We start from the raw sequence: 25,951 nt of genomic DNA, 5'->3' as shown, positions 1-25,951 counted from the left end.
GAGCAGGCTCAAGGGGCCGAGTGTCCTACTCCTGCTCCTAATTCGAATGTTCATAAGGCAGCCTAGAGAGAGACACCCAGAAAGCAGTATCCAAGATGCCTTTCCAGCTATGGGACTTGGAGAACATCCAGCGAACCAGAAGGGACATTCCCTGCTGTAGAATTTTACATCTACACTTTATACAGCAGTGAATTAGAAGTGATCCACTGCCTGCAACCAACAAGAACTTGACTTCCAAGAGACTTCAACAGGTTTACCATGACAACCTACTTATAAACCCACCTACATCTTTTCCTCTTTATCTGTCTCTTAGTGTTTGTGTGTGTGCGTGCGCGCACACGTGCAAATGATTGCTGCGGTTGCAATAATAACGGGATAAGGCGTATTGATCAATAAGTAATTGATATTCTGTTTTAAACCTAGAAAAAAATCTGTTGCTGTCTGTTTATTTGACAAATAAAACACAGACGGGTTAAACTTGAATAAAACACACCTGCTGCGGTCAGGTGGGAGTTAAACAGTGGAAACCACCCAAACAGCTCACCATGTGGCCGTAACAGCAGCAACTACTCCTTGTGGTAACAAGTTCCACATTTTAATCACTTTCTGGATAAGGAAAGTTCTCCTGAATTCCCTATTGTATTTATTAGTGTCTATCTAATATTTATGGTCTCTAGGTCTGGTTTCCCCCATAAGTGGAAACATCTTTCTGCACCTACCCATCAAACCTTTTCATACCTCGAACAGATCACCTCTCAGCCTCCTCTTTTGTAGAGGAAAGAGCTCCAGGCTGTTCAGTCTTTCCTGATGGGTATAACCTCTCAGTTCTGGTATCATTCGTGTAAATCTTTCTTGTATTTTTTAGTGCCTCCATATAATGTAGAGACCAGAACTGTGTGTAGTTAAGTGTGGTCCAACCAGGTTCTATGCAAGTTTAATCTCACCTCTCTGCTTTTCAATTCTGTTCCTCTGGAAACGAACCTCAGTGCTTGTTTGCATTTTATGGCCTTACTAACATGCATGCTACTTTTAGTGATTTGTGTATTTATGCCCCTAGGTCGCTTTACTCCTCTACCATTTAAACTCTTACTTTCCAAGGCGTACATGACCTCTTTACTGTTCCTACCAAAATGCACCACCTCACAGTTACTTTATCATATCACCAAACAATGTTTATGGTGTCACAAATTTGTTGACTTAGAAACCAGAACACACATTCTGTGCAGTTTCTGTACAGAGATAGTTAGGCAATGTTGCAGTGTTCCTGTAATATGGAAAATTATATAGTCTAACCAAAATGTACTTACTGAATTTGCAGGACATTTTTTGAGCTGTGGTTGATTTCAGTCGGGATCATTATGTATTCTTAATGTTTGATCTTAGGACATGCATAATTATAATTCCGAGGGATGAATGTTAACCTGTTTATTCGCTTTAGCTCTTCAGATTTGTGTCTCTTGCGTAAATCTTGACATCCTTCTATTAGGAAGGAGTTTGATTCCTCTTTCTTCACTGAAAGGAAGATCATGTAGGAAAATAAATATTTTTTTATTCATTCATGGGATGTGGGCATCACTGGCCAGGCCAGCATTTATTGCCGGATTTAGACCAGTCTGTGATGGGCCTACTCTTATGAAATACATTGGAGTACCAATCTGTAGCCAAGGCAGTGCAGAATGTGTAGATTTGAGCCCCAATAGTGCTATGATCTCTGCTTCAGTCATACTGATGTGGGAAAGCATCAGGAGACAGAAAATTACAGGAAGAAATTGTTTCAGAACATTGCTTCATGCCTCGTGCAAATTGACTGCCATGTTTCCCATATTACAACTGTGATTGCACTTCAAAAGTATTTAATTGGCTGTCAAGTGCTTTGGGATATCCAGAGGTTGTGGCAAGTGCTATATAAATGCAAGTTCTTCTTAGTCTTCTCCTGGCAGCTGGATCAGAAGTGAATACCATGGAGGCATCAACTGGAGGTGTGGCATTGAGATAGAGGGATGGGAATAAAAGAAAGGTTTTGAGCCCTCGCAGATAAAATTGCAACTCTTTACTTCTCTCACCCACCAAAAGTTACTAATTTGTCTGCTTTCAACAGTAAAGTAGATGAAAGCCACCTATCTGTTTTACATATCAGTAGTGTACTACAGAGCTACGATTAATTAAAGCATTATTTTATGTTGCTTTGCTTTATACCTGTATTTTTTCTTTTATTTACAGACGTGGCAAGCCACTGTACCTGTGCAGCGAACGCTATAAAGTTTTAGAGCAACAATGGGTGACGCACACCTTTGATCACATCAATAAAAGATGGGGGCCGCATTACAATGGATTATAGCTCACTTGCACATCTTTCCTGAAACATGGTCATCAAGAAGTTTTAGTTCATACAAATGTTATGAAGTTTATTTTTAAAAGTAGCCATTTTGTTAAGCAAATCACAAAATCATTATTCTGCATATGCAAAGGTGCTATTAATATCACTTATATGGCACTGTGTGAAAAATCCCAGCAACACTAAAAGCCTGTCTCTAGAAATGGGCTAAAATATCTTCTATAAAGAGCTTATTATTTATTGGTCATATTGTAGCAATGTATGAGTACAAAAAAGCACAATTTGAATTCAGATGTGTCCCTCACTAAAATAAATGTAATGTTTATATTATATGGCCAAGACAGATACACTGTGGCATGTAATTTTGAAGGGCTGTTTGCTGATTCTCTTTACATAGGAAGAGTACGCATTTATAGGAGGGTAAAATCTGGTCATATGTGCTCTTCATAGCAGTGCACTATTTAGAAAAAGTTTATTTGAAGCCTGCTGCATTCGTGGTGACATTTTTTCTGATAAGCCTGTGCTGAGTTTTTCCTTCGTTTTGAGAGGTTTTGATTTATAACTCTGGCCATAATAACTCTTACTAAGTTTACTGTAACTTGCCCAGTTTATTTAAAAGAATTATACGAGACAAGGCTTTAATCTGTAGAAACTTCTGAATTAAAAGAAAATTAGGCTGTAAAACCTTCAGTCTCAGGAAATTTTGTTCCTTATTTTGTTAGAGGTAAAGAGCAAAAGAAATATCTGGAACTGACCGCTGCAAATAACAGAACAAATACCTTTTTTTAACTAATTGCTTATTTGGGAGCCTAGCTTTATGCTTTGTATGGTTTGTTTACTAAGTTTGGTCACCATATGCAACTATGAATGTTCTAATTACCGATGTGCAGCCTTGACTTTTAAAACTGGACACTGTGGCATGTTATGGAATGATTTGATCTGAAGTACATAGGCCCTCCCTATGGCAAATTTCTGTTTCAGATAACCACTGTCAACTCTAGGTTTAATTGTATTGCATTTGTGCAGTTTAATTACGACTGTTACTAAACAGCAAAAGATCATATGATTGTGAGAAATGAGCAGTCCTAATGAATCTTCATGGCCAAAGTGCAGATGAGATTCAGAATTTAACTGCAGTATGTTGTGGACACTTCTGAAGTTGTCTTTTCATTATAAAAATGTCAGCAATTTTGAAGATCTAAAATCTTGCTTTTTGATTTTTTTCCTTTTTGTTTGTTTTTTCTTTTTTTTAATTCAGACTTTAGGAAAGAATATATAGCGTTTGACTAAAATACAGCTAGTCTAGACATTTCCAAATGTCTAGTAAAAATAAAACTGCATAAAATAAGTTTGAATTTGTTTTTGATGTTCTAAGGAAGAAAGCATTTCAGTCATATTTATACCTAATGTGAAGGCACACAGACCTGTTAACAAAAGTTTACGTGTACTATATCACGAAAAAGTCTACTACAAAGAACTTAATAAAATTTACATATTCAGGGAAGTAATTAATTAATTGCTACAATTCATAAATATCAAAAAAAGAATTGTAACAAGATCAGTCCTATCAGAATTGTCATGAGACGCTTGTGAGATTGCAATGATTCATCTTTGGGAGCAGCTGAAAACTTGATGTATAATAGCTAATCTGATTATTTTGTTTCACTCATGCAATTTCTCACTGAACTAATATTTTCAGATTCTATACAAGTTTCATAATTTAATGATTTACACCATCATCTGACATTCAAAAATAATTGGCAGACTTGATAATCCTCAATTTCAAATATGTGGAGTGTTCTTTTTAAAAATAAAGGACGTGTAAGAGAGTGCAGTGCAGAATGGAAGTTGAACCTGGAACTAATAAACAGCATTAAAGTCTTAAGCAGTTTAGCTACACTATATGATTATAAACCAGACAGAAGTGAGCACAGTGTAGAATTGTACCTGCTAATGCTGTGGGTGTGATATTTAATTATGAATTATCCTAAATTAATTTTAAATGGAGCATTCTTTATTGTTCTGACTCTCAAAAGATAGTAATTGGCTTTCATTTACTTCTTATTCCCATACTAATGCAGTTTGATTGCCAGATATGCAGTTGATTTAAAAATGTACTTGAATTCATGCATGCTGCTGAATTAGGTTTTATTTTAGTTTTCCTAAGTTTTGTAAGACCCACTATACAAATTAATATTTTCATGCAAAAACAAGTGGTGTGTAATTTGAGATGGAAGTTGAGTGTTCACCAGTGTGTTACCCTGTATGAATGAATGTCGATTACAGTACATTACTGTAAAAGCTGAGCATTTTCTGGCACATTGAAAATTAAACTTTAGGATTAATCAAAATATGACTGTAAAATATGTTAATAAAAATATGTAAATTATGTGTGTCTTTTTTAAAGCAAGATTTTCAATAACTAACAGTTGACTTGTCCTATCTGGTAAAAATAAACAAAAGCTCACTTTTAATGACGGATACATATAGAATTAATTTACCAACCCAAAAATTTACTAACGGGGAACTTTTCTGTGTATTTGCATCTGACACTTGTAGCTGGAGGCAGACAGATTTTAATTAGGAACATAGTGCTTTTCGATAACAACATAGGGACAGGTGTTCCCAAGCTGCTACAGCCTCTTAAATTGCTCTAAAGAGCATTTCCTTAAACATTTCTTTTGTTGGTTCAGGTTGGGAAATCCCTGTACTTCAGCGGTATCTGGAAACGTTCAAATGCCCAAGCATAACTATTTAAAAATCTTCATAACTTCAATCCTTAAGTGTGTACATTTCAATTCTTTACTTTCTGTTTTAAAAAAAAATCACCAAAATATTTTAAGAAGTGTGCCAAAGCTTGCTGGTTAGTTGGACAAGAAATATGCACTGTTGGGGTACCATCAAATTTTCAAAAAAAAGTCTACTGTTAATATATATACTGGCACAAATACATTTAGTTTACTGGCACATGCTGCTAGAAATTGCCACTATATACCTGAACTTCATTGTGGTGTAGTGTTATCTGGGTATTGGCATCCAAGATTGAAATGCTAAGCACCAGGAAAAGAGAAGTAAGTAGAAGTCTTTTGTGGCATGTTATTGTGTTGTCACAAACATTACAAAATCCACTTGAAGTAGCCTAGTCTGCTTATTGTTTATCTTTCTATCGAAACTTGTGATCTCCTACATCACATATTTAATTGCTTTGTGACTGGTATCAGAGTTTATGCCGACACTACCCTACCCAGAAGACCATTCTAGGTATCAATCACCCTTTGAACACTCCTCAACTTGCCTTTTACTAGTGTTTCCCTTGTGTGATGGTGATCAGAACAGAATGCAGCAACAACTTGTTTTTATATAGTGACTTAAAGATAGAAAAACATCCCAAGATGCTACACAGACACCTATAATCTGACAAAAATGGACAGAGGCAAAGGAGGAGATACTGGGATAACCAAAAGGCCTGATTAAAGATGGGTTTTAAGGCAGGTCACAGAGTAAGTGGAGAGGCAGATGGATTTAGGGAGGGAACTCGCGCATGGGGCCTAATATGTGCAGACTGATGAGACTACAGAGTCAACACAATCGCCTTATATTTTATTTATTTGGCAGTATAGCTCAGCATTCTGTTTCCTTTATTGTGTACTGGTTGGTAATGGCAGGACATGGTAAATGAATCTGCTATGACACCTAAATCTCTTTCAACTTCTGTCCTAGCAGTTTATCACCATTTATTATGTTTGTCTCCCATTTCCTCCTTTCAATGTGCAATGCTTTACACTTCTCTGTATTGAGTTTCATCTCATACAATTCTGCCCTATGTCGTTTTGTTTCTGCTTCAGACTTGGAACCCTCCCCTTTTCCCGGTTTAATATTGTGTCAATTTGACTAACACATTAGATTTCTGAATCCAGGTTATTTTTGTATGTAAGAAACAATACATTCTGCAGCATTGATCCATGGGGTTGTCCACATCTCAGCCTGGCATCACTCCAGAGTAGTACAGCACCTAGGATCACAAAAGACAAAATAGTACCACTACCTGAAGAACAAAGAACAGTACAGCACAGGAACAGGCCATTCGGCATTCCAAGCCTGCGCCAATCATGATGCCTGTCTAAACTAAAACCTTCTGCACTTCCAGGGTCCGTATCCCTTTATTCCCATCCCATTCATGTATTTGTCAAGATGCCTCTTAAATGTCACTATTGTACCTGTTTCCACCACCTCCCCCGGCAGCAAGTTCCAGGCACTCACCACCCTCTGTGTAAAAAAAAACTTGCCTCGCACATCCCCTCAAAACTTTGCCCCTCGCACCTTAAACCTATGTCCCCTAGTAACTGACTCTTCCACTCTGGGAAAAAGCTTCTGACTATCCACTCTGTCCATGTCACTCATAACCTTGTAAACCTCTATCAGGTCGCCCCTCCACCTCCGTCATTCCAGTGAAAACAATCCGAGTTTATCCAACTTCTCCTCATAGCTAATACCCTCCAGACCAGGCAACATCCTGGTAAACCTCTTCTGTACCCTCTCCAAAGCCTCCACATCCTTCTGGTAGTGTGGCGACCAGAATTGTATGCAATATTCCAAGTGTGGCCTAACTAAGATTCTGTACAGCTGCAGCATGACTTGCCAATTTTTATACTCTATGCCCCGACCAATGAAGGCAAGCATGCTGTATGCCTTCTTGACTACCTTATCCACCTGCGTTGCCACTTTCAGTGATCTGTGGACCTGTACGCTCAGATCTCTCTGCCTGTCAATTCTCCTAAGGGTTCTGCCATTTACTGTATACTTGCCACCTGTATTAGACCTTCCAAAATGCATGATCTCACATTTGTCCGGATTAAATTCCATCTGCCATTTCTCCACCCAAGTCTCCAACCGATCTATATCCTGCTGTATCCTCTGACAATCCTCATCACTATCCGCAACTCCACCAACCTTTGTGTCATCCGCAAACTTACTAATCAGACCAGCTACATTTTCCTCCAAATCATTTATATATACTACAACAGCAAAGGTCCCAGCACTGATCCCTGTGGAACACCACTAGTCACAACCCTCCATTCAGAAAAGCACCCTTCCACTGCTACCCTCTGTCTTCTCTGACCGAGCCAGTTCTGTATCCATCTTGCCAGCTCACCTCTGATCCCGTGTGATTTCACCTTTTGTACCAGTCTGCGTGAGGGAACTTGTGAAAGGCTTTACTGAAGTCCATGTAGACAACATCCACTGCCCTTCATCAGTCATCTTCGTCACTTCCTCAAAAAACTCAACCAAGTTAGTGAGACATGACCTCCCCTTCACAAAACCATGCTGCCTCTCACTAATAAGTCCATTTGTTTCCAAATGGGAGTAAATCTTGTCCTGAAGAATCCTCTCCAATAATTTCCCTACCACTGACTTAAGGCTCACCGGCCTGTAATATCCTGGATTATCCTTGCTACCCTTCTTAAACAAAGGAACAACATTGGCTATTCTCCAGTCCTCTGGGACCTCACCTGTAGCCAATGAGGATACAAAGATTTCTGTCAAGGCCCCAGCAATTTCCTCCCTTGCCTCCCTCTATTCTGGGGTAGATCCCATCAGGCCCTGGGGACTTATCTACCTTAATGCTTTGCAAGACGCCCAACATCACCTTTTTGATATCGACATGACCCAGACTATCTGCACTCCCTTTTCTAGACTCATCGTCCACCAAGTCCTTCTCTTAGGTGTATACTGATGCAAAGTACTCATTTAGTACCTCGCCCATTTCCTCTGGCTCCATGCATAGATCCTCTGTCCTAGAGTGGGCCAACCCTTTCCCTGGCTACCCTCTTGCTCTTTATATACGTATAAAAAGCCTTGGATTCTCCTTAATCCTGTTTGCCAATGACTTTTCATGACCCGTTTTAGCCCTCCTGACTCCTTGCTTAAGTTCCTTCCTACATTCTTTATATTCATCAAGGGCTTTGTCTGTTCTCAGCCTTCTAACCCTTACGAATGCTTCCTTTTTCTTTTTGACTAGGCTCACAATATCCCTCGTTATCCAAGGTTCCCGAAGCTTGCCAAACTTATCCTTCATCCTCACAGGAACATGCCGGTCCTGGATTCTAATCAACTGACGTTTGAAAGACATGTCAGATGTTGATTTACCTTCAAACAGCTGCCCCCAATCTATATTCTTCAGTTCCTGCCTAATATTGTTATAATTAGCCTTCCCCCAATTTAGCACCTTCACCCAGGACTACTCATCCTTATCCACAAGTACCTTAAAACTTATGGAATTATGGTCACTGTTCCCGAAATGCTCCCCTACTGAAACTTTGACCACCTGGCCGGGCTCATTCCCCAATACTAGGTCCAGTATGACCCCAGCCCTAGTTTTACTATCTACATATTGTTTCAAGAAACCTTCCTGGATGCTCCTTACAAATTCTGCCCCATCCAAGCCCCTAGCACTAAGTGCGTGCCAGTCAATATAGGGGAAGTTAAAATCACCCACCACAACAACCCTGTCGCTTTTACATCTTTCCAACATCTATCCATACATCTGCTCCTCTTATCTCCCACTGGCTGTTGGGAGGCCTGTAGTAAACCCCCAACATTGTGACTGCACCCTTCCTATTCCTGAGCTCTACCCATATTGCCTCGCTGCATGATCCCTCCGAGGTGTCTTCCCGCAGTACAGCTGTGATATTCTCCTTAACCAGTAATGCAACTCCCCCACCCCTTTTACATCCCTCTCTATCCCGCCTGAAGCATCTAAATGCTGGAACGTTTAGCTGCCAATCCTGTCCTTCCCTCAACCAAGTCTCTGTAATAGCAACAACATCATAGTTCCAAGTACTAATCCAAGCTCTAAGTTCATCTGCCTTACCTGTTATACTTCTCGCATTGAAACAAATGCACTTCAGACCACCAGCCCGCTGTGCTCAGCAACATCTCCCTGCCTGCTCTTCCTCTCAGCCTTACTGGCCTTATTCACTAGTTCCCCCTCAGTTATTTCACCTGCTGACCTACTGCTGTGGTTCCCACCCCCCGCCACACTAGTTTAATCCCTCCCGAGTGACACTAGCAAACCTTGCAGCAAGGATAGTTGTGTCCCTCCAATTTAGATGCAATCCGTCCTTCTTGTACAGGTCCCACCTGTCCTGGAAGAGATCCCAATGATCCAGATATCTGAAACCCTCCCTCCTACACCAGCTGTTTAACCACGTGTTTAGCTGCACTATCTTCCTATTTCTAGCCTCACTGGCACGTGGCACAGGAAGTAATCTTGAGATTACAACCCTAGAGGTCCTGTTTTTTTAACTTGCTACCTAACTCCCTGAATGGCCCCTACAGGACCTCGTCACTCTTCCTGCCTATGTCGTTAGTAGCAATGTGTACCACAACCTCTGGCTGTTCGCCCTCCCCCTTCAGAATGCCCCCTGCCCGTTCAGAGACATCATTGACCCTGGCACCAGGGAGGCAACATACCATCCTGGAGTCTCTTTCACGTCCACAGAAGCGCCTAACTGTACCCCTGACTATAGAGTTCCCTATAACTATTGCTCTTCTGTGCTTTGTCCCTCCCTGCTGAACAACAGAGCCAGCAGTGGTGCCACTGCTCGGGCTGCTGCTGTTGTTTTCCCGATAGGCCATCCCCCCCAACAGTATCCAAAACGGTATACTTGTTAGAGAGGGGGACAGCCACAGGGGATTTCTGCACTGACTGCCTGCCCCTTCTAGCGGTCACCCATCTATCTGCCTGCACCTTGGGTGTAACCACTTCTCTGAAAATTCTCTGCCATACAGTATCAAAGACCGGACTTCTTTTATCCTGGCAGCTTTCCAGTTAACCCTCCCATCTCCCAATCAGTGATTAGTCTTGTATTAAATGATACCTTTCTAAGCCAACTAAGGATCATTTTGTGATGGTTGCTAACCTTTCGGATTTGTGCAGATAGTACCCCTTTGTGTTGACAACTTTATCTCTATGCTTTTACATTTGAGAATGCCTTTCTCACTATGAGACAAACCTACACTGTGAAGCTGTTTTCACTATCTGCTCTCAAGGTCTCACCCTTGTACTGCAAGTAAGCATTTTAAAACTTGACAATCTCCCTGAATCCCTCTGCCTTGACATCTTGTCCATACAGTGCCCTATTTCCTAAGGTTTTCCAGTTTACCATACTACAAAGAAGGGTTCTAATAAAGCTAAATGTTAGTTTATGATAAGTTAGTTAGTTTATAATCGCTGGATTTTAACAATTAGTACGCTGGCTAATAACTTTTAGTAACCTAATAATCTTACACCACTGCATCATAAGGCTTTCCCATGTCCACTTGGGATGTCACTTTCTCAACAAAAACATCAGTGAGGTTGGACACATGAGTCTTTCCTTGGTGAAATGATGTTGGCTGTCATTGACTTATTTTCATAGAAGAAATCAAATGGTTGATATTTTGTCAATTGTTGATGCAAGATTAATGAGTCTATAGTTACCTGGAATTTTTTTTTTTGAAAATGAGTATCATGCTGGCTTGTTCTTGATCCAGTGAAATTCCTCCTTTTGTTAATTCTCTCATGGTGAGTCAGCTTGTTGTATGTTTTGTCCCTAATCGCATGTAGGGAAATTCTGAACTGTAATATTTGTTCTTGGCTCTACTACAGTTCCATAATAAGACCCGAATCTCCTATGAAATGAAACCAGCATTTTTATTCCTCGTCTTGTATTGGTTAGCATGATCAGGCTGAACAATTAACCCCTACATGCAGTAGCAAGTTGGTACCACACAATTATGCAGTAATGATCTAGGGAATGAGTCTGCTAGTTCCTGAGAAAAGAACAAATTCATTGTGCATTCACCTGATCATTGCAGCAAGTCATAGTTACGCTGATGTTAAATTGAATTCTCTGATTACAAATCAGACACTGCATACTTGCACTGCTACCAGAGGACATTGAATCCCATACAAAGACAGCCAAATTTTGCCAATTTTAAAAAGAAAATTAGGATTACCCTACCATTATATGAAATAAAGACAAATCTTGTTTTCTCTTGGACTCCTTTCTCCAGATGACTACGTTTCTGCGGCTGGAATTCATAGCAATGTGTTTCTGGTCCTGTGTCCATTGTCACTAGCTTCTGCAGAGAATGGAGTGGAATTGGAAGATGATTTGTTTGAATGTTTTATATGCGTGTACCACAGTACTAGAGACAACCTTCTCGGGTTGAATTTTTGCCACGGAGGCAGGAAACAGGATCTGGGTCTGTTTTTGGGTCAGAAACCCTCTTCCAGTGGGAAACTGATTATTGTTCATATTTTCACAGTGAGCCCTTAATTGATATGGAGACAGGTTTCCTGTTCACTTAGAGCCAGTGGGATTAGACTAAGTGTGGGAATCATTTAGACACCCCATGGCAGCCATCACTGAGGCTGCTGGTTGTCCTGAGAGATCTGCAGTTTGTGCCAAAGCTTTCTACTGCACTAGAGGGAAGCAAGATGTTAAAGGGGAGCTGGAGGCCTGGCACCAGGGGCAGGGCAGCCCCTTGCTACATCACGCTAATCTGGATCTAATGCTGGAGGCCATGAGGGAGAGGAGGCAGGACCTCTTCCTGGAGGGTGGGCCACCTTGTTGTGCAGCAAGGGCACCTCTCTGTTCAGTGTCATCTCTGCCTCATCTTCCTCCTCCTCTCTTAGCGTCTGCTCCTGCTTCTCCCCAAATGTGCTGTTGTCTTCCATAGCCTCACATGTCTGGAGGGCCATGTTACGGAGAGCACAGCAGACTACCACAATGACCGAGACTCTTGCAGGAGGGTATTGGAGGTTGCCACCCGACCAGTCCAGGCAACAGAATTTCATCTTCAGAAGCCAATGACCTGCTGAATGGTTATCCTGCTGAGCAGGTGGTATTGGTTGTACAGTAGCCATCTCTTCAACGATTTCCTTTGTCCCCTAGGATCCATTCGCATACTTTGGTGCTTGGAGAGAAGATCTGCGGCAGCTTGGACTGCCGAAGGATGGAGGAGGCATGGCAGCTGCCAGGAAAGCAAGCATGCACATGGAGGAAGTCCTTATTATGCTCACAGACCAGTTGGTCATTGAGGGAGTGGAAGCCCTTCCTGTTGATGGATCTCACTGGCTGGTCACTAGGTGCCTTGATGACCACGTAGGTGCAGTTGATGATGCCCTGCACCTGGAAGAATCCAGCAATGGAGGCAAAACCCAATGCCCTTGGTTCCTGGGAGACTGTGTCCATTGTCAAATGAATGTGCTGTCCAGCTCTTGTAAAGAGAGCATCATTGACCAGCGAGATGCAATGGTGTGCAGCTGTTTGCGAGATGCTACCAAGATCCTGGGAGACCAGAGAGGCAGTCAGTGGACCTGGGAGAAATCCAAACCCGAGCGGGAGCGATAAATCCAGACCAGGACTCAAGGCCCTTACTTAACCGGGAGACCGGAGAGGCAGTCTGTGTCTGTGTCAGCAGCTATAGGTTGGCGCACGCTGGGTTTGAAAAGTGAAAAAAAAAAGCCAACAGTGACATCACAGGAAATCCGTAAACTGGTTGGTGAGTAACAACTGTTGGTGCAAATAAATAGCTGATAAATCAGAGAAAAAAGTTTTCTTTAAACCCTCAAATAGCTATCTTTCCTAAGGTTTTAGTTGGTGCGATTTATTAGTAATTACTGATTAGAAAGTGCTGTTTGGACAGATTGTGAGGCTGTGAGTTGGTGTGTGAGGGACTTCACTGACAAGGGGAAGGAGGTGCTCTTTGGTCTCTTTTCTTTTGTGCCTTTTCAGCCTCCATGGTATAGGGGAAAAAGACAGACAAGAAGGACAAGGCAGTTTGTGCAGGAGTCCCCGAAGGGCACCCCACTCCCTCAGTTCTGTGTCCCAATGGGAGAGAGGGTTCCTCTGGAGAGTGCAGTGAGCAGAATGACCAGACACCAGGGGTGGCTCAGCTTTGCAGGGAGGGAGGAGAAAAGACAGGAGAGCAATAGTGGTTGGGGATTCTATAGTTAGGGGAACAGACAGGCGTTTCTGTGGTCCAGATGTGATTCCAGGATGGTACGTTGCCTCCCTGGTGCAAGGTCATGGATATCACCGAGCGGCTACAGAGCGAGGGTGCACAGTCAGAGTTCGTGGTCCACATTGGTACCAATGATATAGGTAGAAAAAGGGATGAGGTCCTGCAGGCTGAGTTTAGGGAGTTAGGAAAGAGATTAGCAAGCAGGACCTAAAAGGTAGTAATCTCTGGATCATTCCCAAGGGCACGTGCTAGTGAGTATAGAAATAGGAGAATACACCAGATGAATGCGTGGCTGGAGAGATGGTGCAGGAGGGAGGGCTTCAGATTTTCTGGGGAAGGTGCAACCTGTACAAGCCAGACGGTCTAAACCTGAACAGGACTGGGATAAATATCCTTGCAGGATGGTTGGCTAGTGCTGTTGGGGCTGGTTTAAACTAGTTTGGCAGGAGAATGGAAACCTGAGGACAGTTTCAGATAGGACAAACTTGGCAGGGAACGAGAGGCAGAAAATTAGCGAGTGACTGAAAGACAGAAGCAAAAGTTAAAAAGTGTGCAGCACAGGAATTTGGCTGTGTTAAAAGGTATTTATTTAAATGCAAGGAGTACAGCAAGTAAAGCTGATGAGCTGAGGGCACAGGTAGACACATGGCAACACAATATCATTGCTATAACAGAAACTTGACTTAGATGGGCAAAAATGGCAGCTCAACATTCCTGGATATAGAGTTTTCAGGTGGGATAGAGAGCAGGATAAAAAAAAGAGGGGGTGTCGCATTATTGGTTAAGGAATCAATAACAGCTGTGAGGAGGGATGATATGCTAAATGAATCATCAAATGAGGCCATATGGGTTGAGCTCAGAAATAAAAAAGGGGCAGCCACACTACTAGGAGTGTGCTATAGACCACAAAATAGTGAGAGAGAGATAGCAGAACAAATATGTAGGCAAATTTCTGAGCGCAAAAACTATACTACAATAATAGTTGGGGATTTCAACTACCCCAATATCAACTGGGATACAAGCAGTGTGAAGGGCACAGAGGGCACAAAATTCTTAAACTGCATTCAAGAGAACTTTTTTAGTCACCACGTAACAAGCTCAACGAGAGGTGGCACAATTCTAGATTTAGTCTTCGGAAATGAGTGGATGAAGTAGCAGTGGGTGACCATTTTGGAGATAGTGACCATAATAGTTAGTTTTAGCATAACCATGGAAGAAGACAAATATAAAACAGGAGTAAAAGTTCTAAATTGAGGGAAGGCAAATTTTACGTAGCTGAGTGGTGACCTGGCGAAAGTGGACTGGATACAGCTACTTGAAGGAAAATCAGTGGGAGACATTCAAAAGCAAGATTCTATAGGCACAGTGTTGACAGGTCCCCAAAAAGATAAAGGGTGGTATAGCCAAATCTAGAGCCCCCTGGTTATCTAGAAGCATACAGGGTAAGATAAAACAGAAAAAGAAAGCTTATGACGGTCACAAAAAACTTAATATTTTAGAAAGCCTAGAGGAGTATAGAAAATGCAGGGGTGAGGTAAAAAAGGAAATTAGGAAAGCAAAGAGAGGACATGAAAAATTATTGGCAGGTAAAATCAAGGAAAACCCAAAGATGTATCAATACGTTAAGAGCGAGAGGATAACTAAGGGAAGGGTGTGGCCTATCAGAGATGGACAAAGAAAGTTAGTCATGGATGCAGAAGATGTGGGCAGGGTTCTTGAGTTTTTTGTCTCTGTCTTCACTAAGGAGAAGGATGTTGCAGACATTGTAGTAAAAGAGGAGGAGTGTGAAATATTAGACATGATAAGCATAATGAGAGAGGAAGTACTAGAGGATCTGACATCCTTGAAAGTGGATAAATCGCCAGGGCCAGATGGATTGTAGCCCAGGTTGTTAAAGGAAGCCAGGGAGGAAATAGCGATGCGCTGAGGATCATCTTCAAATCCTCACTAGATACAGGCGAGGTACCAGTGGATTGGAGGTCTGCGAACATTGTACCACTGTTTAAAAAAGGTGCGAAGGATAGGTCAAATAATTATAGGCCAGTCAGTCTAATCTCAGTGGTGGGCAAATTATTTGAATCAATTATGAGAGATAGGATAAACTGCCACTTAGAAAGGCACAGATTAATCAGGGATAGTCAGTATGGATTTGTGATGGGAAGTTCGTGTCTTACTAACTTAATTGAATTTTTTGAGGAGGTAACAAGGAGAATTGATGAAGGTAGTGCAGTGGATGTGGTCTATATGAATTTTAGTAAGGTATTTGACACATGACAGACTGGTCAGAAAAATGAAAGCCCATGGGATACAGGGAATGTGGCAGGTTGGATCTAAAATTGGCTCAGTGACAGGAAACAAAGGGTAGTGGTCGACGGGTGTTTTTGCAAATGGAAAGCAGTTTTGCAGTGTCGTTCCACAGGGCTCAGTGTTGGGTCTCTTGCTATTTGTCGTATATATTAATGATTTGGACTTAAATAGGGGTGGCGGTGGCGTAGTGGTATTGTCACTGGACTAGTAACCTGGAGACCCAGGGTTTTCCTCTGGGGACATTGGTTCAAATCCCACCACAGCAGAAGGTGGAATTTTAATTCAATAAATGAAAAATCTGGAATTTAAAATCTAATGATGGCCATGAAACCATTGTCAATTGTTGTAAAAATCCATCTGGTTCACTAATGTCCTTTAGGGAAAGGAAATCTGCTGTCCTTACCTGGTCTGGCCTACATGCGACTCCAGACCCACAGCAATGTGGTTAACTCTTGGGGCGGTGCAGTGGTTAGCACCGCAGCCTCACAGCTCCAGGGACCCGGGTTCGATTCTGGGTACTGCCTGTGTGGAGTTTGCAAGTTCTCCCTGTGACCGCATGGGTTTTCGCCGGGTGCTCCGGTTTCCTCCCACAGCCAAAGACTTGCAGGTGATAGGTAAATTGGCTGTTGTAAATTGCCCCTAGTGTAGGTAGGTGTTAGGGAATATGGGATTACTGTAGGGTTAGTATAAATGGGTGGTTGTTGGTCGGCACAGACTCAGTGGGCCGAAGGGCCTGTTTCAGTGCTGTATCTCTAAATTTAAAAAATTTAAAAATGTAGGAGGCATGATTGGGAAATTTGCAGATGACCCAAAAATTGGCTGTGTAGTTGATAGTGAAGAGGATAACCGTAGATTCCAGAATGATATCAATGGTTCGATTGAGTGGGCGGAAAAGTCACAAATGGAATTCAATCTGGAGAAATGTGAGGTAATGAATTTGGGGAGGGCAAACAAAGCAAGGGAATGCACAATAAACAGGAAGATATTGAGAGGGGTAGAAGAAGTGAGACACCTTGGAGTGCATGTCCATAGGTCCTTGAAGGTGGTAGGACAGGTAGATAGAGTAGTGAAGGTGGCATATGGAAGTCTTTATTGGCCAAGGCATAGAATACAAAAGCAGGGATGTAATGCTGGAACTGTATAAAATGCTGGTTAGGCCACAGCTGGAGTATTGCATACAGTTTTGGTCACCACATTACAGGAAGGACATAATTGCTCTAGAGAGAGTACAGAGGAGATTTACAAGAATGTTGCCAGGGCTCGAAAGTTGCAGCTATGAGGAAAGATTGGATCGACTCGGATTGTTTTCCTTAGAACAGAGGAGGCTGATGGGTGACTTAATTGAGGTGTACAAAATTATGAGGGGCCTAGATAGAGTAGGCAGGAAGGACCTGTTTCCCATAGCAGAGAGGTCAATTACCAGGGGGGCACAGATTTAAGGTGATTGGTAGAAGGATTAGAGGGGACATGAAGAAATACTTTTTCACCCAGAGGTGGTGGGAATTCACTGCCGGATCGCTGGTGAAGGCAGAAACCCTCAACTCATTTAAAAGGTAGCTGGACATGCACCTGTAGTGCTGTAACCTGCAAGGCTACAGAATAGGTGCTGGAAAGTGAGATTAGATTGGGCGGCTAGTTTTTTCAGCTGGCGCAGATATGATGGGTTGAATGGCCTCCTTCTGTGCGGTAACAATTCTTTGATTCTATGGTTCAATCCACAGCTGATCCTTGGAAGGAGCCAGAAGCGAAGACATTCAAGACCACAGTGATTTTGATGGCTACTGGCAGGGCATGACGACCAGTGCTGCGAGATCTGATGTTGAGGGCACAGATGTCAGTGACCATCTGCCTGGAGAGTTCCAGTCTTCTGTGGCACTGCGTCTCGGTCATCTCCAGGTAGCTCTGTCTTTGGTGGTAGATCTGGTGTTGAAGGTACGGCCTCGTTGCCTTTCTGCCCCCTTTCCTCTCCCATGCCCTCCTGATGCCTGGGGTTCTGCCCTTCCTGTAGAGGGTATTGCCCCTCATCACCACTGGGCCCAAAATCTGACAGTCGTGCCCCCAATGCCAACTGCAGCCTTCCTTTTAGACGGTCCTATTGTGATTTGTGCAGCCTTGCCCCCTGCTCTTCTGATGCCAAGGGGATGTTGTCCCTGCCACCTGCGCAGCGCAAGGGCACCTATTTACCAAATTCCAAATCTCTCTTTGCCCTGCCACCCTGTTATGGGGCTGGGGTGATGCCCTGGGGGAGCCTTGACCCTCAGCTAGTCAGCAACTGACAGCTTCTAAAACCCGTTTACTCCTTTAAATATTCTACCCTCCCCCTTTAACAAACTCTTAATGAGCTTTTTAACTAGTTTAACTGCCCTCACTTGGGAGGAGAGCAGGATTCCTTCCCTGGTGATTATTGCCAGTGCCAGGATTGGCGCCTTGAAATTGACATGCCTCCGTTCCTGACTTTGGGGCCCTGAAAATTCAGCCCAAAAAGTCAGATGCATATACATTACTGTGTACCAGTCTGTAAGTGCATTGGAGACTTTAGGCATAGTTCCTGGCATTCTGTATATCTAGTAGCTATACATGTTGCGTTTGCAACTACTTAATATACAGGGAAATTGCACAGTGGTTAAAACTGATATAAGGTTTCCAAACATTTGGGATTCTTGGATAAATGTGTTGTGTTCAGGTATAATCTTTAAGGTTTTTACAATTTGTTCCTCTTTCCAAATTAGACTTTTCTTCAGTGGCATACTGCAGCAATTATGTCTTTTTGTATTTGGAGCATTTGTTTTTGTTTATTTGCAAATTGATTGTTTCCCAACAATTGTGTGTATTTTAGCAAAGCTTAGATACTTTGCCTTTTCACTTCCTTCTAGCAGAGATGGTGATGTGGATATTCCTATTAAAGCAATTTGGTGATTAGCAAAATGTTGGCTAAACAAAAAAAAATTAGGGAATGTTGTCTCTGGGTTCTATTTTCGTGATAGTATGTGTAAGGAGGGTTGTGAGAGCAAGAAATTTAATGATAATGAATTCCTATTTGATTGTCTTAAGATTCTATGTCGGTACTAATTTCAGATTTTGATTTGCAGAAATTGTCATCCTTATGCTCTGTGACATGGTACTGCCAAGATTTCTTTTTGTGTGTGTGTGTGTTTCAATACCCACAATTGATTTTCTGCCTCCCCAAATTTTATAAAATTGCCTTTTTGATTGTTCAATTTTAATCCCTGGTAATAAATTAATTTGTATAAATCTAAATGAGACTAGTTGTGAGATAAAAATTATGTTCCTACTGTGATTTGATTTGGAACTCAATCAATGTTGCAGATCCTATAGATGTACTTATTCAGTTCACATTGCAGTTGTAGGTGTGGATCTTCTACAAAAGAAGCCAACTGATAAAATTACATTGAATTTGTAAGTAAAACATGCCTGGATAAGGAATGTCAGTTACGTGGAGAGACTAGAGAAGCTGGGATTGTTTCCTTGGTGCAAAGAAAGTTAAGGGGAGATTTAATAGAGATGTTCAAAATTATACGGTATTTTCAGTAAATAAGGAGAAATTGTTTCCCCTGGCAGGAAGGTCAGTAACTAGAGGACACAGATTTAAGGGAATTGGCAAAAGAACCTGAAGAGATGAGAAATTGTTTTAGGCAGCAAGTTATTATCTGGGATGCATTGCCTGAAGGGATGGTGGAAACAGCATGTTTAGTAACTTTTAAAAAAGAATTGAATATATACTTGAAAAGGAAAGATTTGCAGGGATTTGTGGAAAGCAGGAGAGTGATACTAATTGGATAATTCTTTCAAAATGGACACAATGGGCCAAATGGATTCCTTCTGTGCTGTATTATCCGATGATTCTACCTAGCCATAGACATATCACTGTGCTATTTCTGTAAGGGTTTCAGTTCCCTTACTCCTTACAATGATTCTTGGACCCGGAATTACAAGAACAAAATACACGCGACAAAACAGGTTTTGGCTCAACCCAAATTCGTTAGTTTATTAGACCAACAAAGGCACAGTACAAGCCCCTTTATGATTTGACTGAAACTTACAACTACCCACGCAGCTGGTTGTTACCGATGTTGATTGTTGGCCTGGATCTGGTGATGTCATTCTTCCCCATGTTCCAATGTTGTCCTTTCTTATAGTGTGCCAGTGATGCTATCCCATACCTGGGCCTCAGGCCGTAGTTTCATTTATCAGCCTGCTGAGCCACCTGGTCTTTCACACTTCTTTATCTTGATCTTTCAATTTCCTGAGCTATGCAGAACTGCAAAGTCAGAGACAACTCCTCATCTCCTCCCCTGCTGTCTTCACAGCATAAAGATTTGATTTCCCTCACGGTGATGGGTGCTAGCTCATGGTATTGTTCAGATGTTAATGTGTCTTCCATTCTTGCCATGAACTGATCGTGGTACATAATTTCAGTTAATTTACGGCATTGTCCAGTTATTAATGTCATCCAAGCTGATCCTGAGTCAGAGTTCCAGTTAACTATTTCCATTGTCCTGTTGTTTATGTCTTCGAAGCTGATCATGAGTCAGAATCTCAATTAACTTATTCCACCTGTGCATCGAGGTTAACTGTTTCATGCCCTTCATTCAGTTTAATTATCGTGAAATGTGTAAAGTAAAAGCATAAAAAGTGTTGTAATTAAACACACAATTTATTTTCAAAATATTTTTGAACCCACCCAAGATTATCTATGCCTGAATGTAAACTTATACTTTTAAATAGTTTAAACTAAGGGCTGAAATTTACCAACTTGTCTCCAGGCGGGAGGCCTCGTAAAATGGCGGCGGAAGGTGTGACGAGGGGAGCCTGATGTCTTTCCACCACTACGGGATGTTGTCAACAACGGGAACAGCTGAGGCATGGGCAGCCAATTAATTGGCTAAATAACAGCCACTTCCCTCCCATGCTGGCATTTTACCGGCATCGGGACGGGTCCCCATCATGTGGGGAATCCATCAGGTAAACAGTGATGGCCGTCCAGCGGGTTCACAGGGAGGAGACCTTTATGGTCGCTTCATGGCCCACAGAGTGCTCCCCAGCGCAATGGCCTTACCCATGGCTCCAACGCCACCACTGGACAATTCACCCCTCCGATCAGTGGGGCCAGCCTGCCTGGCACTAGCACAGTAAAAAGAAAATCCTACCTGGCCTTCGCGGGCACCCATGTAGCAGCCACCTCTATCCTCAATTGGGCAGTGGTCCCAGCAGCAGCCTCTTAATTGGCCGCTGCCGGTAAAATTCTGCCCGGGGTAACACCATCCATTCCTGCGGGCTTGGGATGCACTTTCAGTCCCGGCAGCAGGACTACCTGGATTTGGGCAAAACCCAACCCCAAGTGTGTTAGTTTTCTGGTTTTGCAGCTAAAGTACAGCAAATTTGTACAGCAATTAAGTCAGAGGTGAGGTATCAAATACTATCCTATCAATACTGATCCTTCTAATTTTGAAAAATAAAGTTTATAAGTTGGTCAAGTAGAAACATTTCTTGATTAATGGGAGTCAGCCTGGGGATTAAAAATAAATGACAAGTTATACTGAAGAAAAGAAAATCTGCAGAAAGATAAAGAGAAATAATGCAGAATAGAGAAAGAATGTAGTAACCGATTGAAAAGTGAATACTTTTTTAAAAATATATAAGATGGGCAGTCAAATACAGCTGGTACTTCAATCCACTACACCAGTTGATTGAGATTCATGTACAGTGAATTACAGATCTCAGTCATACAGTAGAGAGTTGCCCAATGCAGGTTAATTGATTCCCCATAGTGAAGGAATGGAAATAAATTATGCATTGAATCACCTTGGTTCACTCTTCTCTCATCCTTTAGCCATTAGTTCAAAACCAATATTGACAAAGTTCTAAGATTAAGCTACCAGCTCGCCTGTTCAGAGAGGCAGTGGTATATATTGTTTGGGGACCAAAGAGAAGCAGATGGTAATAGTGCGGTAGGTTACAAAATTGTCAGAATTTAATATTAAATCTAAGAAAGCATTTGCTGAAATTCATATGTTCGGACCTCTTGAATTGTGTAACTATAAGTTAGCTTGCATTTCTGTTGACCAAATACTGCCACTGTGAAATTCATAAAAATGATTCCAAAGTTCAATATTATCTCAATGGAAATCTTTTAAGTTCACAAAATATATATGAAAAGGAACAAGTAATTGACAGATAAAGCTCAACAGATTTACGACTAGGAGATTTTGTAGCTGCTTTATATTAATAGAGCCTTTTTTCGTGCTATGATAAGCACAGAAATGTAACAGATAATGAATCTTCCAATGCACTTAAAATATAAAGTCATGGCAAAAAAATTCTGAAATTATTTTCTTTACACAGTTTCAAGGCAGTTACTCATTTTGAAAAATGATACTAAGATATTGAGATATAATAAATTTATTAAGTATATATGTACTTGGCAATGAATATAATTGTGCAACATATTTTCATTTATATTTAGACTCCTTTTGTGCTAGTGCAGATTACAAGTTGAATGAGTTTAGATGGAAAATCAGTAATATTTATAAAGCTAATCTTTAAATAAAGGTATTATTATAGTAAAAGATATGGTTCTTGCATCATATTTACAGGCTATTTACAACATAGAAACTGGCTATTCCTTTCTTCCTCTTGTGCCTATCTAGCTTCCCCTTGAATGCATCTGTGCTATTCACCTCAACTATTCCCTGTGGTAGTGACTTCCACATATTTACCACCTTCTGGGTAAAGAGGTTTGTCCTGAATTCTCTATTGGCTTTATTAGTGACTATCTTATATTTATGGCCCCAGTTCTGGTCTTGCCAACAAGTGGAAACATCTTCTCTACGTCTATATTATTAAACCCTTTCATAATCTTGAAGACCTCGATCAGGTCATCCCTCAGTCTATTTTCTAAGGAAAAGAGCCCCAGTCTTATCAATCTTTCCTGATAGGTATAACTAGAGCCCTAACAAATTCACGGCTGTGAAAAATGTGTCATGGACTATGAAATCTTGGGTCCTCCATGAAATGACCATTTTGTGAACTTCGCATATTTTATTCACTGACACAGGGCTCACCTCACTGATTGCTGGACATGTTGTGAACATTGTGAGTTTTAGTGATTGACAAAAGGCTCATATCACTGATTGCTTGGCATGTTATGAGCATTGCACATTTTAGGAATTGACACAAGACTCAACTCACTGATTAGTAGATGAGCAAGGGCTTCTGGAAATTGTGAGAGAATTAGTCTCAAGTACTAGCAAGACAGTGAGAATGCCAGAATGAGCAAATCAAAAACAGCCACAACCATTACTGCAGCACATCGAGTGAAAGAATTTGGAAGGCAAATTCTGCATGCTGATGGTGGAATATTGTTTTGTCCAAGCTGCAATGTTTCGTTGGATCACATACCGTCGGCAAGGGTTCAGCCCTACTGAGAGTCCGAAAGCCATCACAGCAGAAAGAGAACATTCGACACCACACTGCTGGAAAACGAACATGCAAAAAGACGAGCAATGATTTCATCAATGATTTTAAGAAGTCGACAGGGAGTTCAGAAAATCATCAGTTGGTTACAATGGAACTTATAGATGCTTTTGCAAGCGCCAACGTACCATTAGAAAAACTTGAGCACTCAAAGCTGCGGGTGTTCATTCAACATAAATGTGCAAAATGGTGGTTGTTTGCCAAGTACAAATAAACTATGCCAAGACGACCTATCAAAGGTTTTTGCTACACACTGTGAGGAGATGAAGTCTCAGATTAATGCATATGAATCTTTAACAATTATTTGTGATGAGTCCACCAATGAGCAAGACAGCTATGTTCTGCATGTTTTGTTTGATTTTATGTTTGGCAAGGCCAAAGATGTACAGTCAAGAAAGCTCACAGACTTCATTCAATTAGAAGCTGTTATTTACACCTGCTCAACAGGTGTTTTTGTGCATGGCAAAGAAGCTCAAACAATATTGCTGCTATGGGGAAGAGTCAAGTGGTGAAGAAAAAGCGGCTCAGAGGTTTCAACAACCTTCTGCGACGTTCCAGAAAGCTCTGCGTATCTTTGACCCAGCACAAATGCGCCTGTTGATGGTGGATTTAAACTCATTTGATGCGATTCCTGGCTTTGACAAGAACTGTAGGCTGGGGATTCCTGCTTATAAAAGCATTATAAAAGAAGTAGATTGTATTTTGCTGTGTAGGTTGCCTGCTCTTTCTTAAAAGCAGGCTATTTCTTTAAGGGAAGCTTGAAAAAAATAACGCTGCAATGGAAATTCTTGCAAGCAGAATGCCGAGACAGATGGAGTGATCCAGCCTGGATGTGGTGTAGGTGAGCAGAAAGAGAGATGCCATGGTCCCATGGGGGCAGGAGGGCTGCCAGGAGATCCTCGAGAACAGCCCTCTGAATGGCCTGGGAGCAGGTGGCCAGGCAGGTCAACTCCTAGAATCTGGACTCGAGGACCTGGCAACAGTGTCACAAGAGGTCTAATGACCTTATGTGCATGGTCAAGGTCAATGAATGCATCTTCACATGATATCTCCAACCCATCACACCACCAACCGCTCACACTGCTCAAAGCACCACACTCCCATCACTCACTCAGCACCACTCCCTGGCACTCAGGACTCATGCCTAACATTGAAATACTCCACCTCACCGTCATGCACCTACCAATGCTGCAAGCCACTCAGCCACCTCACACTGCCTCCATGTACCTCCAGCTATTCAGTTATAGTATGCACATCACCCAAACACAGTGCTACACAACCACTGACATTCTGCTGTCTTGCAGGACAAGGTGGCACACAAAAGAAGAAGCAGAGCTGGTGGTGGACAAGGATGCCTGCAACTCTTGAGCCCTACAGAGAAGATGGCTGTCAGCATCATGGGCCCCATATATCCAATATCATTGCAAACATTGAGAATGATGGCATTTTATTGCCTTCTGCCTCTTTTCAACTCACAGCCCTCATCCTGTTATTTGGCATGATGAGGAAGCTGTTGATGGTGTGACCATAGATCTCTTGCTTCCCACCCCTACCACCCACCCTTCCCTCATCCCAACCTTCCTTTCTGATTTTCTGCTTTCAGACACCCAAGAACTGATGCCTGCCCAGCCACATGAGCCCAGGAACAGGAAAGACAGCAACAGCACAGCACTGATGAAGAGGCCCCATCACTTGATCTGACACTTCCTTGGAGGCTAGCATAGGGTTGAGATGGGCACATGTCACAGGTGGGCTGCAACCAAGCCAGGGTGAAAGGGTGGTTCTTTTCCCAGCTGATTTGAGGGTGAAATAGCAGACAACTACTGCTGCAGAGGACTCAGATGAGGACCTCAATGGGGTAGCACACAGGAAAGCGCTGAATAAGAATACAGACCGATATACTGGGGTGCATTGCCTGGCCTGCCAGGCAGCCTCCTGTCACTGTCAAGGAGCATCAAGAAGTCTGGCTTCAACTTGGCAGAGGGCATGGCATGAAACGTGCCCTCTTTGCAGCCTCTGCTCCATCTCCCTATCATGCTGCAGACCTAGAGGCACTGGCACTGCTTTCCCCCATGTCTATTGCAGCCTTTGTGTACACAGGGCATCTCCTTCTCTGCCATTCCTGTGAGGATGCAGCAACATACTCTGGCAAATGCACTAAACACTCCAGGGTACTTTCAGACACTTTCCAATATAAAAAGTTCCAAAAAAAAATTAACTTACCTGCAATGAGGGTGCCTGGCCCTTTAAATAATGCCCGTCTTGCTGTTTCTTGCTTTTTCTTCATGAACGGGCAACGCAGGCATTGCCAGAACCTGCATTGTCTAAATTTGAAATCCTGTTGTCGCATAAGAGTTGTGTGATGTCAGGATAGCGCCAATTCAGCGTGCATGGGCAGACATGGGGCGCAACTTTATGCACTCATATCATTGAAGGATGCCACACAGGTGGCAGCCAATGGTGCTGCCTGCCCCCAGAGGAAGCAAGATAGGTCTTCATAGTGCCACTAGAAGTGGCGCTACATAGTTCAATTTTGCATCCTCTGAACTTATTATGTATCCCTTAGTGGTCCTCTCCCGATTCTGATTTTTCTTTTGTTATTTACATGTCTGTGGAATACTTTTTTTTTATATTCATGATCATTTAATTTCATAATTTCTCTTTGCATTCCTAATTGTTTTTCTCGACTACTTTCCTAACCTTTTGTAATCCCTTTTGTCACCTTTTCCTTTGTTGCCGATATAATCTTATGTATGCCGTTTTCTTCTGTTTAAGTTTTTCCCTTATTTCCTTCTTCATGCA

The 25,951-nt window shown here is 42.0% G+C and overlaps 1 protein-coding gene and 1 long non-coding RNA gene across 6 annotated transcripts in view; one reads left to right on the top strand and one right to left on the bottom strand.

The window, feature by feature from the left end:
- The window catches only part of ubr3 (ubiquitin protein ligase E3 component n-recognin 3), a 416,754-nt gene extending 411,983 nt beyond the window's left edge, over nt 1-4,771 (top strand). For all 5 annotated transcript variants that reach the window (XM_068035371.1, XM_068035370.1, XM_068035368.1 and 2 more), the window contains one exon: nt 2,221-4,771. In XM_068035371.1, the coding sequence (XP_067891472.1) occupies nt 2,221-2,338 (118 nt within the window). In that variant the 3' untranslated portion in view covers nt 2,339-4,771. The remainder of the gene's footprint in view (nt 1-2,220) is intronic.
- LOC137372044 (uncharacterized) overlaps nt 1-25,951 on the bottom strand; it is a 146,522-nt gene that overhangs the window by 83,342 nt on the left and 37,229 nt on the right. The gene's annotated exons all lie outside the window — the stretch shown is intronic.

This window comes from Heterodontus francisci, chromosome 7 (assembly GCF_036365525.1).
Source record: "Heterodontus francisci isolate sHetFra1 chromosome 7, sHetFra1.hap1, whole genome shotgun sequence".
In the NCBI taxonomy this organism is placed as follows: Eukaryota; Metazoa; Chordata; class Chondrichthyes; order Heterodontiformes; family Heterodontidae; genus Heterodontus; species Heterodontus francisci.
This window is presented reverse-complemented; position numbering and strand designations above follow the sequence as displayed.